The sequence below is a fragment of the Cucurbita maxima genome, unplaced genomic scaffold (genome assembly GCF_002738345.1).
Source record: "Cucurbita maxima cultivar Rimu unplaced genomic scaffold, Cmax_1.0 Cma_Scf00025, whole genome shotgun sequence".
NCBI classification, from domain to species: Eukaryota; Viridiplantae; Streptophyta; class Magnoliopsida; order Cucurbitales; family Cucurbitaceae; genus Cucurbita; species Cucurbita maxima.
The window spans coordinates 954,532-969,734 of record NW_019272041.1 but is presented as its reverse complement, the minus strand read 5'-3'; the positions used below and the strand labels follow the sequence as shown (position 1 = coordinate 969,734).

At 31.3% G+C, this 15,203-nt stretch overlaps 2 protein-coding genes across 2 annotated transcripts; one reads left to right on the top strand and one right to left on the bottom strand.

The window, feature by feature from the left end:
* The first annotated feature begins 4,116 nt into the window (after positions 1-4,116).
* On the top strand, positions 4,117-5,154 carry LOC111498465 (ethylene-responsive transcription factor 2-like). Its single transcript, XM_023149731.1, has one exon. The coding sequence runs from the start codon at positions 4,194-4,196 to the stop codon at positions 5,055-5,057; it is 864 nt and encodes a 287-aa protein (XP_023005499.1). The 5' UTR covers positions 4,117-4,193; the 3' UTR covers positions 5,058-5,154.
* A 5,057-nt stretch (positions 5,155-10,211) lies between these two features.
* On the bottom strand, positions 10,212-14,476 carry LOC111498484 (ubiquitin carboxyl-terminal hydrolase 3-like). The gene is made up of 9 exons (XM_023149753.1): positions 14,273-14,476; positions 13,287-13,418; positions 13,135-13,176; positions 12,311-12,416; positions 11,747-11,805; positions 11,456-11,530; positions 10,934-10,982; positions 10,726-10,802; positions 10,212-10,537 (listed from the first exon to the last, which is right to left on the bottom strand). Exons 1-9 carry the CDS (start codon positions 14,345-14,347, stop codon positions 10,439-10,441), a joined length of 714 nt encoding a protein of 237 aa, XP_023005521.1. The 5' UTR covers positions 14,348-14,476; the 3' UTR covers positions 10,212-10,438.
* Between the last annotated feature and the right edge of the window lie 727 nt (positions 14,477-15,203).

Sequence of the window (15,203 nt, the reverse complement as noted above, 5' to 3'; positions counted from 1 at the left end):
GAAGAGTAATCAATCGACTCCGCCTGCGGCAGCCATGAAGACTGCCCCTGCGATGTCAAAACCAGCAATGGTGGTGGAGAAGAATCAGAGCCATTGAAAAAAAAAAAAAAAAATCAGAGGCTAAACCAAAATAACTCTGATACCATGAGAATATTTGCTAAAATCACCTAAGTAAATGGTGTGAAAGTTATTTATTTATAATCAAATAAATTGCAATAATATGAAAATAGTAATAAATAAAAACAAAAATAAAAGGAAAGATACATGTGTGTAATGGAAGAAGATATTTGCCTATAATAAAAGATCAAATATAATATATATGGTAAAGTATAATTTAGAACTATCCATACCAACAAGTTACAACGTCCTTTTCGATAGCTCAACCATAAAAATTTCAAAATTAATAGTGATTTATTTGGACTAGACTTATGTTTGTTTGTGAGGATAACTTTCACCTTTTGAAACGAGAAATAAGTAACGTGGCCATGTCGTAGGGATACAAGATAATGTCGGGACCATCGTTCCTAAATTCGAATTTTGAATTAGGGCTGCATCGTTACATTTTTTAAGCTCATTTTAGCTTTGAATTTTAAGCACATTTTTTAAGCTCCTTGGTAGACAAGATCTCCAAGGACAAAGTCTCTAAGCAACAATGTCCATCAATAATTAAATTTATTTATTATGGCTTCTAGAAGTTTAGACAACGAAATGTATGGATAAGGCTTCTAGAATGTTTTAGGTTCACTTAACTTCGTTCTTGTCTTCTTTCTATAAAATTAATAAGCTTTGTCTGGAAGTAGTTATCAATTTTTTAAGATTAATCTCGTAATTAATTTAATCAAGTCCCAATTAATGAGAGAGAAAGGGTATTTGGGCCTTCATTCCTTTTAAAGGCCCATTTAGAAATCTCGCTCCATTCAAGATGGGTCCACATAGGCCCGAGGCATGAATGAAATACTACATACACATACATCTCATAAGAAATTCATGTCATGAAAAGTAGCGAGGTATTATGTGCATCATGACCCATGTACTACGATTTAAAATGTGCGACCTTAGGTACATTGAACGTCATGGACATGAACGACATGTTCACTACAATATGATATGCACACCTTTCTTTTCATTAGTTTTTCACATTGTGAGCGTGTGCTAACTCGTAGTCTGGTCTAAATGGTACATATTCGGGTCCAGCAAGTGAGTTCGTGTGTGTATGCGTGAACTATATGTAGAGAAATACTATGAATTCAACTCTATCCCGAAAAAAAAAAAAAACAACGTAAGAAATAGTCATGAAAAGTAGATCCGAACATAAACCATATTGAAGTAAACGTCTATTGCAAATCTCTCGAGAATCCCACATATCTAACATTTTTATAAAAAACAAAGTCGAGCATCTCTCCGTTGGCAACTTTTAGATACCTATTATCACATGCCATTCATTTTTATCCTTTATTTTAACTTCCACTATTGCTTTCTTTATGTCAAACTATATAAATATAAATATAAATTTTATATTTAAAAAGTTTCAATAATACATTTCTAACTTTTTTTTTTTTTTTTTTAGATATAAATAATTATTATTTTATTTTAAAATATTTTTATGGAATAACATTGAATTAGCAANTAGGAATTAATAAAAACATAAATAAAATAAAAAAAATTAAATTTAAAGACACAATGATTAAAACTTTATAAAAGTCGAGTGTGCTGCTAAATTTATAATTCAACTCTTATTTTAATAATAATAATAATAATAATACAAAACTTATATCCCTAATATAATTTGAAGTCGGCCAAATTATATAAAATTATTTAACCCACTTTATGTTATTTATTTAAATGGAATAAAAATTTGACATCCACTTAATAATATTCAAAACCATCATCATTATATATTTTTTTCTTTTAAATTTTTTATTGGAAAAAGAATATGATAAAAAGGACAAAGTGGGCACCATGCTCCATTTTAATTTATCATTATTATTATTAAAATAAAAATTAGTTAATATATAATATTTTAAAAAATGGTGTGTAACAGAATAACGTCATTTTAAAAATAAAATAAATTATTGCCCATAGCCCCATCAAATTATAAAATTATTAAAAATAATTAAAAGGAAGGTGAGTTGCAACCTCCTAATAAAGCAGGTGCAAATAATATATATTTTTATTAATATTTTGAAGAAAATGTTTAAAAAAAAAATTAAAAAAAATTTAAATTCTTGGATTGGACTCAAAGATTTCGGTGCGGATCACGTGCGCAAGGCAAGTCGGGCAAGTAAGCCACCAATAAGAAGATGGGAAAACGGAATTTTCAACGGTCAAACTTCAGGGTCACGGCTGACCGGTTTTGTCTTCGGTCAGCTTCTTTTACTTTTTTGTTTATTTATTATTTCTTCATCCATTTAGTCGACGTCATTTAAATTGGATAAATATTTTATCATTTTCGTAAAATATTTGTTTTAATATTATTTTTACTCTTTTTTTCATTAAATTTAATTTTAATTTACATATTTTTAATATATATTAAAATAAGAACAAAAACTAAAATGGAGCAAGTTAGAAAATACAAAAACTTGATATTTTAATATTTTAATTTTATTTTTTTTTATTTTTAGGAGAAATTCAAACCTTAAAATTAGGATGAAAATCAACAATTTTTTTTTAAATGTTGTTTCCATAATATTATGGGCTTGGTCGTTTAAATTCTCACGCAATTATTTGAAGAGTAATATTATAAAATTTTAAAAAAATATATTAAGATATTATTTTGAATTTCTATTTTAAGTTTTAGTTTATTTTATATATTTTTAATATATCTTCCAAATTAGTTCTTATTTTTTTAAAAAGATTTATAATTAGTTTATTGTTAAAATTTTCCAAAAAATATTTAATCTCTATTAATTCCCTTTATAAATCTTGATAAAAGTCCAAAATATCGAAATTAATATAGTATTTTAATTAATTTTTTTTAAAATGTAAAATTTGAATATTTTAGAAGGAATTTGTAAATACTAGTAAATTAATTTCCTTTGTAACCGTTATAATTTGTAAATACTCGATATTTGAATTTTATGAAATTATAGGCATTAATATAATATTTATAGTGGATAAATATAATTTTTAAAATAATTAAAAAATAAAAAACAATTGGACACCCCCACTGAAATGAAAGGTTAGGTAGTTGAGTCTTACGTGATTCCAGTACTCTTAAATTAACCAAAAACTAATTTTTATTTTAAATATTATTAATTGTGACTAATTTAAAAATTTATTGAGAAGAGATAAATATGTATGGATTAGAATAATAAAAAAGAATTAAGTTATAAACAAATTTAGCAATAATTCCCACTGAAAATTAAAAAATTAAAAAAAAATAATAAATAATAATATAATATGTGGGGAAAAATGTGTTCACGGAACATTATTGAAGACTTATCCAAACAAGACAAATGAGTTTTAAAGAGAGAGAATCAAATTGTCAAGTTGTCTTAAAGCAATGTATCCATAAAGTTTCCATTCTAAAATTAATTATTAATCTTATTTTCCTAAAATTAAAATCCACATTCACTATCATTTTTCTAATCATTTTATTTCATTTTTAAATTATTAATAAAATATAGATTCTTCTATAAGGAATAGAGACAGAGAATATAATTCTCATTTTTGTCACGGCTTAGTTAATGGAGAGAAATAAATAATTAAATAGACATTTTGAAGGATTAAAAAAAAGAAATAATGTAATCCATTTTTCCTAAAAAGAAAAAGAAAAAAAAAAGCGGCGATTTTATGGAATTAAACGGCGATGTAAAAGGGAAGTGGAAAACAGAGGTGACGCACATGCCGACAAACAACAAATGGCGTGTGAATCAGGGGTGGCGTCATCCTGATCCAAATCCCAATTTTCACACGTGATTAAATTCCTTCACACAACTTGCACATTTTTTCTGCACCTTCTCAGAAACCCCTTCCCCTCTTAAAACCACATCCGCTATTTATTTATTTATTTATTTATATATTTTTAAAAATAATATTTTATTTTTTAATGTTTAAAAAATAGTCCACATAGTTGAAGTTCATGAATCTCCTTTGCTTATTTATAGCTTTCCTATCCCCAAATCTTCAGTTTCATTCAGATTTACATCTCTCTCTATCTAAAAAAAAATTTGATTTTTGGTTCAAATTTAGAAATGATGTACGGACAGAGTAATAGCTCTGAATCGGATTTTGTTCTTCTCGAATCCATACGCCGCCATTTGTTGGTAGATTCTGACTCTCTCCGATGTGGGAATTTCGCCGTCGCTGGAGCCACCGCCCCTGTTTTCTGCCGGACCTCCAGTTTCGGAAGCTTGTACCCTTGTTTGACTGAAAAATGGGGTGCTCTGCCTCTCAGAGAGGATGATTCCGAGGACATGGTTCTCGCCGGAGTCCTCCACGACGCTGTTCAGTTCGGCTGGGTTCCCTCGCTTGGATCTTCCTTGCCGGAGACTTTCAATTTTGGTTTCTCCGATGTCAAGCCTGAGCCTGAGATTCTCCCGCCAGTGAACATCTTGCCGGAAGTTATCGAGACGAAGGTGGCGGTGGCAGTGGCAGATCCGTTGCCGGCGGTTGTTCCTGGGAAGGGGAAGCATTACCGGGGAGTCAGGCAGCGGCCGTGGGGGAAGTTTGCGGCGGAGATTCGTGATCCGGCGAAAAATGGGGCTCGGGTTTGGCTTGGGACATTTGAGACAGCGGAGGATGCAGCGTTGGCTTATGACCGAGCCGCTTATCGGATGCGCGGCTCTAAAGCTCTTCTTAATTTCCCGCTTCGAGTTAATTCTGGTGAACCCGACCCGGTTCGAGTGACGTCGAAGCGGTCGTCGTCCCGGTCGTCACCGGAGCCCACTTCTTCGTGTACGTCGGTGGAGAGTGGGTCCCCTAAGAGGCGGAAGAAGACAGACGGCACGACAATGCCAACGGCTCAAGCTGCGCCGGAGTCGATACAATTAGGGGAGGGGACCAATGCAATACAAGTGGAAACTGACGTGGCAAAGTACACATGTGGCGAGCAATGATTGGATGAGTAATGATAATAGTGAGAAAGGAGCATTATTGTAATTATATTTTTTGAGACCATATTTTAGGTATATGATTGGTAGATTTTCTTTGGGATTTTTCAAAAATATTAAATTTCCCAAAAAAAAAAAAAAAAAAAAAAAAAAAAAAAAAAAAAAAAAAATCTAACAAATGGCAGTACCAGCGGCAGTAGCAGCAAAGGAGGTTGAGGGGAAGGAAAGGGAGAGGAAGGGGAAGGGTAGAGACTAGAGAGGAGAGTCTTTTTAAAAAACATATATTCAACAAATTAATGGTATTCAAAGAGATACCAATAAGACCACATTTTGCATCAATAAATTTGAAAGTTTCTTTGCATAAACAAAGAGGTATGTTTTTAAATCGTTTCCAACCTCCATTGCTTCCAACCATCTCAATCCTACCATGCTTTATAGTACNAAAAAAAAAAAAAAAAAAAAAAAAAAAAAAAAAAAAAAAAAAAAAAAAAAAAAAAAAAAAAAAAAAAAAAAAAACAGGTGTATAATGGGTGGTTGGATTTGCTAAAGCAAATTTCTTCATTGTTTTTTTTTTTTTTAAAAAAAAATCCCTTTGAATTAAAATTTTCTATTATTTTCTCTCTCCTAACCAAATATTAAATTATTTAATTTGGAACTTAATTTAACCCATTAAAATTAATTCATCGATTTAAATAATATAAATTTATTTCTTAATAATTAAAATAAATAATTTAAAATTGAGAAATCAAACTAAAATGGGATGGCATTCTTTTAAGGGCAAGCATTTATTTTAAGTAAATAATAATAATAATTATTAATGTTTTGTTTGTTTTTTTTTAAATTATTATTTTTTTTTAAAAAGGATAATAGTGTGAAAGGAGAATATATAAAACGTGTTAAATAAAAACTCTTTTAACAAATAACACTCGATAAAGTCAAGTCTCCCACCACATTTAGTTGACTTTCAAAACATTGACTGTTGACTTTTTTTTTTTTTTTTTTTTTTTTTTCATTTGCACTGGTTTTGTTTAAACCGCTCACAATTAAATTAAATATTGTGTTTCAATCCCTTTACTTCACATAAAATATCATTTTAATTTTTTAAATCTCAATTATTAATATTCTCATAATCATTTAACCAAATTTCAAATTTTTTTAATGTCTAATATTTTAGGTTCAATTAGTTTCCATTTCTTTCTTTTATACTTAAATACATAATGTATCAATTAAGCTTGACTTTCATATGCTTAGACTATTTTCTACTATGTTTGACTATTTGGGAGACGTTTTCAACACTTTTTGAGGCGTTTAAGGTTAGTATAACTATTGTTCAGCTAATTTAAATTTAGATTCTTTTATACAAAACAAGTGAGCCAATTTTCATAAGTAGAATTCTAAGTTATGACCGTGGGACTGTTTAGGTAGAATTAGATTTCAAGGAGTAGTTTTAGGCTGACAATAAAGGAGCATAGTAACTTCGACTTAGGCCAATCAAGTAAGTGATTCTACTATTGGGTTCATTGGACGAATTTTATCATATATGATGACACATGTTTCGTGGCCCCTACATGTATCATAATTATGTTTAGTTATGCTATGTTGTGTTATGCCATGTTTATAAACTATGTTATAATATGATTATTTTATGTTGTAGGATCATGTTTACAATGTAGATAATCTATGATACATAAACCTCCCTACACCATATAAACTATGTTAAGAACGAAAGATTTGACGGAAATTATGTATGCATGATTCATAGATCCGTTATGTTGTTACTGAATGGAGTTTTGACTTGTATCATAAACTCTTGCCATGAGTTTAAGCTATGAGAACTTCATGCATTTTTGTGTGTCATATGCATCAGACTATTTCTCTATTATGATTGGTACGAACGTGTATGATAAGGAATCAACCCAAATGATATGGAATCACTATAATGGTAGTAAGATTCAAATTACCTTACTGACCGAATATCTCAAGGCAAGAACACTTGTTTGAGATTTAAATCACTGCACAAGCAAGATCGATCATGTCAAGCTTGAATGATTCTATCTACATGCAACCTAAACTACGTAGAATTGCAAAGAAACTTAGCCATTAGCTAAAGGAAAGCATAAATGCTCATTTTACTACATTTTTCAAGTCTCATTTACGAAGATAAGACTTTATATAACCTTAAAATGAAAATCTTGACCTTTCATCAGACATTTCAAGAGTGTGTAACTTTCACATTTTATGACCTTAATTAGCTACTATGTTATTTTACGACTATAATTAGCCACTATGTAAATGTAACATTAAAGTAAATAACTTTTTTTAAAATACATTAACTTTAAATTATCATCCATCGTAAACTTGTAGTCTTCTGAGAATAAATGAAGCCCCACTTGAAGTATCTTGAAACTTTTGTTACATAAATGAAACTTGATTCTTCTGAATATGACATTAATATTGCATGATTGAGATACCTTAGTTCATATCAGTGTACCTTACGACATTTATGTTTACCATAATGTTATGCATGCCCTTTTGCTACATGGTGTCCTGTAGCGTGAGCATGCACTAGCTCGATGAGCCAGACCCAGAGTACGTATATGAGCTCACTTGGTGGGTCTATGTGCACGTGAGAGGACCGTGAGTAGGAAAGTACTACACATTCAACCTTGTCCGAACTTGAAAGCAGCCTAAGATTATGACATGAAGTTTTGATGAGGATAGGTCCCTCTATATTTATTTATTTATTTGCATTTTTGGACTCAAACAATCAGGTTACTTATTGACTATTTCTTAAAATACTCAATTTATGTGCAATTCTTATTTTTTAGATAAAGAACATCGCGATAAAGACTGAACCAGAGTTGGGGTAGCCTCGTTTATGTCATTTTGGTAGCCCTTAAGTTAGATTAGACCTTGTTTTATTTATTTAAACTCCCGTCATTCATAGTTTGTCTTCTTATTTCATGACAATGTAATTTTAAAGAATATATCATGCTGGCCACCCTATTCTTAAATAGGAAAATATGGTTACGACAGTAATAAAAAAATTATGCTGATTCGGGTTGGGTATACTATATTTAATTTATAACGGAACCCTGCCCTTAACCCATTAACAAAAAAGAAAAAAATAAAAAGATAAGGCTATTCCATTTCGACAAAAGACCCACACCCAAGTTCCATAGCTTTGGGTCCGCTATCCTGATCATGATTTTTCTACCCCCAGAGGGAAAAGTCCTTCCCTTTTTGGCCGGTTGTGGGCGAGGAGGGATTCGAACCCTGACACCATGGTTCGTAGCCGCGTGCTCTAATCCTCTAAGCTACAGGCTCCACCCCGTTTCTACTGGATCTGTTCCCGAGGTATCTTAAGAAAGGAACCTTTCCTCTCCCCAGCCATTTGTCATTTCGAGTTAAGAAGATGTGAAAACGCCTCTATTAGTCACATCTATTAACCACGTCACATCTATTAGTAAATTTGTAAATTCGTAAAATTTTTAAAAATATTAAACACGGTCATATCTATTAATCACAAACTTAAAAATTTAGAAATAAAGTGAGAAAATATACACAAATTTAAATACTAAAAAACGTATAAAATATTTTTAAAAATTAAGTGATAAAACAGACACAACACAAACAAAGTACGAGGTAGATTGTCTACCTACCATGTTGTCCATAAATATTTTCTCATATTATTCGTATTAGATATATTACTTTATTATCTAATGGTCAAATTTATTTATTTTAATTGGAAATAGAATAATACTAAAGTGGTACCAACCATTTTTCTTTATTTTAGTTGAAAATTTAGAAAAAAGTGAAATTAGTTGTCATTCAAAAGTTGAATCTATTTCCGCTAATTTCTATAAAAATAAATAAGTTTGCCATTTTGCACGTGAAACTTATTGCCCTAAAAAAAAAAAAACTAAAACTTTGAAATTTTGCCACTCAAAATAATAATAATAATAATAACTTTTATAAAATGAAAATATTATTGGTCCTTCCTACATTGACTAATAATATAAATATATTCTTTATTCTATTTGTTCGCTAAACTTTTAAAAAATTTATTTTAATTTTTAGACTTTTTCGAAGGGGCAAATTTTGACTTTTATTTTGTTGAGATTTTTTAAAGGTCAAAACAATCAAAATATTATTTTATTAACTTTGAAATACAAAAAAAACATATTTTATCCAATAAGACCTTAAACTTTCCTGTAAATTTTGAAATAGGTAAAATTGATCCATATTCTAATTAAACATAAAATAAAAGATTTAAAAATTTATTGGACATAAAATCGAACAATTATTAGTAACTAAACATTTGCATACTAAATAGCTACAAACCTCCCAAATTTACGTAATTTAATTTATAAAAAATACAAACAATTCTAAAATGAGTTATAAATTTGTACCCTTTCAAAGCTATGTTGAATCATCAAAATCGAAAAGCAGAAGAAAAAGGGTCAATGTATATATCAGCTGAGCCCCCACCTGGGTGTGTATAGATATATATATATATATATATATAAATGCTTCTAGAAGGATTTGAGTTTCGAGGTAATTTCCGACCACCATTTAGGTTCAAAAGTAAAAGGTTCATTGCACGTGAAGGAATTGTGGGGTCTCCGGGGGACCACATGGTTTGAATTCTTATCTTCCACTTTTGATACATATGCAAAAAGAACGACTTTTCGCCATTTTGAACTATTGATTCAAAAAAAAGTGTATTAATTTGGAGAAACTAGTAAAGAGAGTCAATCGTAACATTATAGAACTTAAGTTAGTATTCTTGTCGTGAAGGTTAGTTGAATAGAAATGTACTCTAATATGCACCCGGCTAAAGCTAAATAATTGACGAACAAGAATGGATGATCTAGTTAAGCTAGGTACTATGTCCTATTTACAGGCCATAAGATGGTATAATGATATTATCTATAGAGGGTGCTAGTAAGCATGAATCCTAAGTCGTATATTGACTACTTTCCATCTTGCTTTAAGATGTGTAAAGTGATTTTTCAAACATGATTTTTAAACATAGTTATACTGTGAACATATCTTAAACAGTCATCTACGTCTGTTTTGGCAGGATTTGTATTCCCATTTTCACCTTTTTTTATGATTCAATTTGTCACTTATACAATCAATATGAACATATGCATGTTTGTATAAGCAATGAACACAACTTTTCTATTGTCAAATAGCAAATTCTAAAACCACAAAAGAAAGTTCAATGCAAGTAGTGAACACCTGTTTGTCTCAGGCAAAACAGATTCACATACATATTCATGTGGCTACTTGTAAATGATTCCTAACAGAAATGGCGAAAACTAGGCCTAGGAGTTGGTCATTGATGTAAGTAAGACTAAATAAGATCGAACCTGTTCGCCTCATGATGCGTCCCCAACTTTCTTCGAAATGGCAATGACGTTGAAGCTCAGGGAGTTGGGATTTTTTGAGATCATGCCCTTTATGACTTCAGCTGCATCCTGTATTTTTATCAATCATTTCATCAAAATGCAGAGAAGAGAAGTGTAATATTCAGTTAATTGGGCCAACATATTCAAGATGGAAGGTCGACAAACATACAAAGTGATTCAAAAAGAATATTTTGCTTTCACACTTGATTCTTCTAATGGCTAAAAGACCTGGATGGTTGTTCAGAACAAGTATTTACCTCTAATAGACTGCTAGGGGATGATACACCATGTGATATTGGTCCCGACTTTCTCCCGTCGAGCTCATAAAGTTTCCCTGCATAAAGCAACAATTAAGATATTGTAGATTATATCATTTCTTAAAAATATAATCACCCAAATTCAGAAAGAACTTTTTCTTCCTTGGGGAAGGAGGGGAGAGAGAGAGAGAGAGAGAGACGTTCATACCATCCACAGATGTGAAGCAGATAAAGTGAGTATTGACGTTTTCTGGAGGCTGCCAGTAATAAATGGAAGAAAAGATGAGCAAAAAAAAAAAAAAATACAACACTACTTGAAAAATATAAAAGACTAGAAGTCAAGAATGTATCCACTTTCACTGATTATCTACAATTTTAATTGTTAAATTCTCGGTTTCGTTGGAAAGGTAAATAGGTAATCATGACGTTTGTAGGAAATTCATCTCCACTTGTAAATAGGTACATACCCATAAAATGCAGAAACATTATTTCTTTCTGTAGTCACAAAAAAAGCAGGTCTTTTTACCACTGGAAGTAAATTGAAATTCCTAATGCAGAGGATAGCTATCAAAGCTTTATCTGGAAAAGGAAAATTAAGAGACGAACCTTCATTTCTACATGCTGTAGGCAGCCTCAAGAAGGTATATCTATCTATTCTTAGTATGCTCAAAGAAAACAAGAAAACTTCTTATTCTCCACCATAATTCAGTTAATTTTAAAAGAGTCTTACAGCCGTTTCTCCAGCAGTAGCTGCTACTGAATGTGCAACTTCCATTTCTCTGTCTTTCTCGAGAAATACTGCACGCTACCAAAGTGAACAGCATAGGACTATTAGATGCAAAATGGAAAAGTATTCTTGGGTAAACACCAACTGGGCAAAGAATGGGCAGAGAATTATTATATTTTCTTCCTCCACTTTCAAGGTATATCTGCCCTTTGCTCTATTGAATTTTTTTTGGTAGTGGGTGGGAAGGGAGGAGGGGAGTGAGAAGAGGAAGCAGATATAGTAAAAAGAACGAACCTCCATTGGATCCATGCTTCTGGTAGACTTGAAGAACCTATCCAAGAATGATCCCTCGGCTTGAAACGTAAAGAGAGCACAGGAGTTAAAAAAAAAAAAAAAAATGTGAGAACTAAAATAATATGATATCAAAATCAAAGTAATCACTGTGGAATCCCGGAACAAGCAGGCGAGTAGAGACGCTAATAAAACTTCAACCAAATTATAGAAAAATGAGAAAGGCCAGTCACAGGACTGAAGTTGGATACTTAAACCTCGGTAAACCTGGACTAGGTAACCAAATCAGACATATGAATGAGCATGACAAATGACTCTTAGTTTCACTTTCATATTTAATTTGTGCTCTGCTTAACTTCGAATATAAATAGCTTTCTTCTCATCTTAGTCAACAATGCTTTACTCTACAAGTGCACATACGACAAAAGAACAAGATAAAGGCCTCTGAGAAAAAGGGAGAGGATAAGAATGTTACCCAATCTGATCTGGGTAACTGTGTTAATAATATTCACTACAATTAAGAAACATATTTCACCACATTAAACTGGATAGTATCACAGTACTTACAAAGCTTGATCTCTGAAGCAACGTTCCCTATGGCATGAAGAAGTCCAATAGTTCCACAGGCATTGCCAACCGTTTGTTTCATGAAGTATACTCGATCACTATGACCCTAGAGTCGCGACAGAAAGGAAATAAAACCTTGTTAAATGAGGATTACAGATGAGAAACCTTTTAACATAAAAAAGAAAAAAAAAAGGACTAAACTACAAAAATACCCCTGAACTTATTTTTTAAAAATGTGGTAAAATTACCCTTGTCATTTCATAAATGTTTCAAAACTACTCTTGAAGTACAAATCTACTAGAATGTTGAATGAAAAGTCGACATGCAGTAACTGTGACGCTTGAGATTAAGTTGAAAAGAAGGGTTTTCTGCTGTGTAGACTTTTTGCCCAACAATCTAATGAATATTCTACTTCAAGGGTCAAGAATAATGTTATTACTTTTGAAAAAATAGTTGTATTTTTTAAACAAACGGCAAAGCTCAAGAGTTTTTTTATATTAAGCCTAAGAAAACTTTAACATGCACCAAAAGTAGACTCTCCGCTAAAATCTGCAACCAGTCAGACTACCATAATTTATGTGAATATGAATTGTGAGAAACATTTTTCTGTTTCTAGCATCTATCACTCACTCTTAAAAAAGCAATCTCCACAATTTTCTGATGGAAAATGTAAAACATATTATGATAGACAGAAAACCTTAAACACAAACAAACACCAGAAACATCCTAATGTACCGAGATAGAGGTGAAAAAGTAGTCTAAAAGGTCCAGTATAGTGGTAATTTTGAATACACTTGCAAACTTGTCACTGCACTCGTACTTACCTTCTTTGCATCTTTGTCCTGTTGCAGTCTCTCTTCTTCACTCTGAAAATATTAAAACATTTATCCAATGGAGAGATCATCTTCTTAGTTACATGCCAATGGAATTCTTCCAAGCCATAAACGTCATTAAAACTAAACTTTTGCAAGCAAACCTTTTGGGTTATGGGATAAAGGAACAGAACCGCCAGTACAGGCTTAGGCACCATGCTCAAGAGTGCTTCATCCAAGCCATAAACATCGTTGCACTCTGCTTCATCTTCGGGAAGTCCAAGACCCCAAAGAAACTATGCAATTACGAAACAGAAGTTTGTCAAAAATTAGATGTAAAATGGAAGTTTTTGCAACTCGAATAAACATTCAAATGCAAAATTGAAACTTTAGGGATCAAATTAAGTTCAGACCTAGTCGACACAAATCTAGAAGTTCAATGATTAAACTCATACTTCAACCTTATTATTATTATTTCTGATGAGAGGGTAGCAAAAGAAAATTTGAAGGAAAGGAAAAGAAAATGATCACTTCAAAGGTTGCTATCAAGCAAATAACATGGGCAAACCATCCTTACGGATATGAAGTACGAAAGTGACCTAAGCTAAAATATTTAATTGGCTAACAGGGTATGTAGTATGCATTAAAACATCCCTGAGACCTATTGAATCAAGTACATAATCCCGGTTAGTCAAATAAGCTTTTTGAACTGAACGAAGAAGTTCCGATTAGTCAGAAATCATAAACTCATATCCAAAATAACGAATCAAATTGACAAAAAGATATTCTCCACATTTTCTTCCGAATTTTTTTCATACTTCAACAAAATGCTCCTCGCTCACACAGAGCAGAAATTCGCTACCTCCAGAAAGAAAACAGTAAACTCATTTAAAAAAAAAAAAAAAAAAATCGGTCAGTAAGCTTTTACGTAGTTCTACAACTAAGAAAAATAAATCAACAAACAGACACAAAAACCATATAGATATACAACAAGAAAACGTACAGACACAGCAAGGAAACATTCCCATCCGAAGAAAACTTCACAATCAAGATAGAAAACCACACTCTTCCTCAATTCTGACCCTCCGTATTCTCTTTCCACTAATCAGAGCTCGAATCTAGAAGTGAAGTTAGAACAAAACGATCATACCTGGTTCATAACATCAGGGTTAGCTTCAAGAGGAAGCCATCGCTTAGCCGAAGGACTTTCGTCTATGGTAGCCATTGTCGTCTTCGGAGCTTCTAGTACACAAGAATTACAGAAATGGAATGCTAAAAGCTTCTTCAATCCTCGTTTAGGGCTTCAGATCGAAATCAATCCGACACAACACAACGTTTGGCTGGTTCGATGTATATATACGTTCTGGAGTAAATGTTATTCGTTTAATGGGCCTTGAATCAAGTCCACTAATAAACACAGGGAATAAGGCCCAGGCCCAAATTGCCTATTGTAAGCCCATGAGCCCAAGATTGGTCTCAAAATTTCAAGTGTGAACTACTTATATCCCCACGGTGTAACTTTATTAATATAATTAATTATTTAATTAAAAATAAATCAATAATAATTTATTTAAATATTTATTTAATTCATTTTTACTTGTTTTCTAAAATCATTTACTTAATTAGCTAACAATATCTTAAATACAATTAATTAGTTAATTAGAATCAATTAACTTGCACTAACAAAAAATTTATTTTCAATAATTATAACTAATTATTTGTTGATTATTTATAATTAATTAATTATTAATTTTGATTAGTTTATTCTTGGTTCAAATTAAAACTATAGTTTTATAATTTAATGATTCATAATTAATTAATAGTTTTAATGATAAGGAAATATAATTAATTAAAATTATTTTAGTAATAAAATGGTCGAAAGTAATACAAACATAAATTTTATTTATCTTTATAAAAGAATTAAAAATCTTAATATGAGACATCTTATTTTCAAACATTTTAAACAAAACTTTCAACCAAACGATCTCAATTTCACCGTTATTAAACTCATACCAAATCAAAATCGACTCTCATGTGAAAATATTTGCATTCAAATCATGTAAATCTAATAGTTTACATGT

Bases quoted from the DNA above. Each gene is read 5' to 3' on its own strand.
- LOC111498484 (XM_023149753.1), bottom strand. From the start codon at position 14,347: ATGGCTACCATAGACGAAAGTCCTTCGGCTAAGCGATGGCTTCCTCTT. The intron at 12,417-13,134 runs GTAAGTACGAGT...TCGCGACTCTAG, and splicing joins AGGACAAAGATGCAAAGAAG to GGTCATAGTGATCGAGTATA. The intron at 11,531-11,746 runs GTTCGTTCTTTT...TCACTTTGGTAG, and splicing joins GAAGCATGGATCCAATGGAG to CGTGCAGTATTTCTCGAGAA.
- LOC111498465 (XM_023149731.1), top strand. From the start codon at position 4,194: ATGATGTACGGACAGAGTAATAGCTCTGAATCGGATTTTGTTCTTCTC.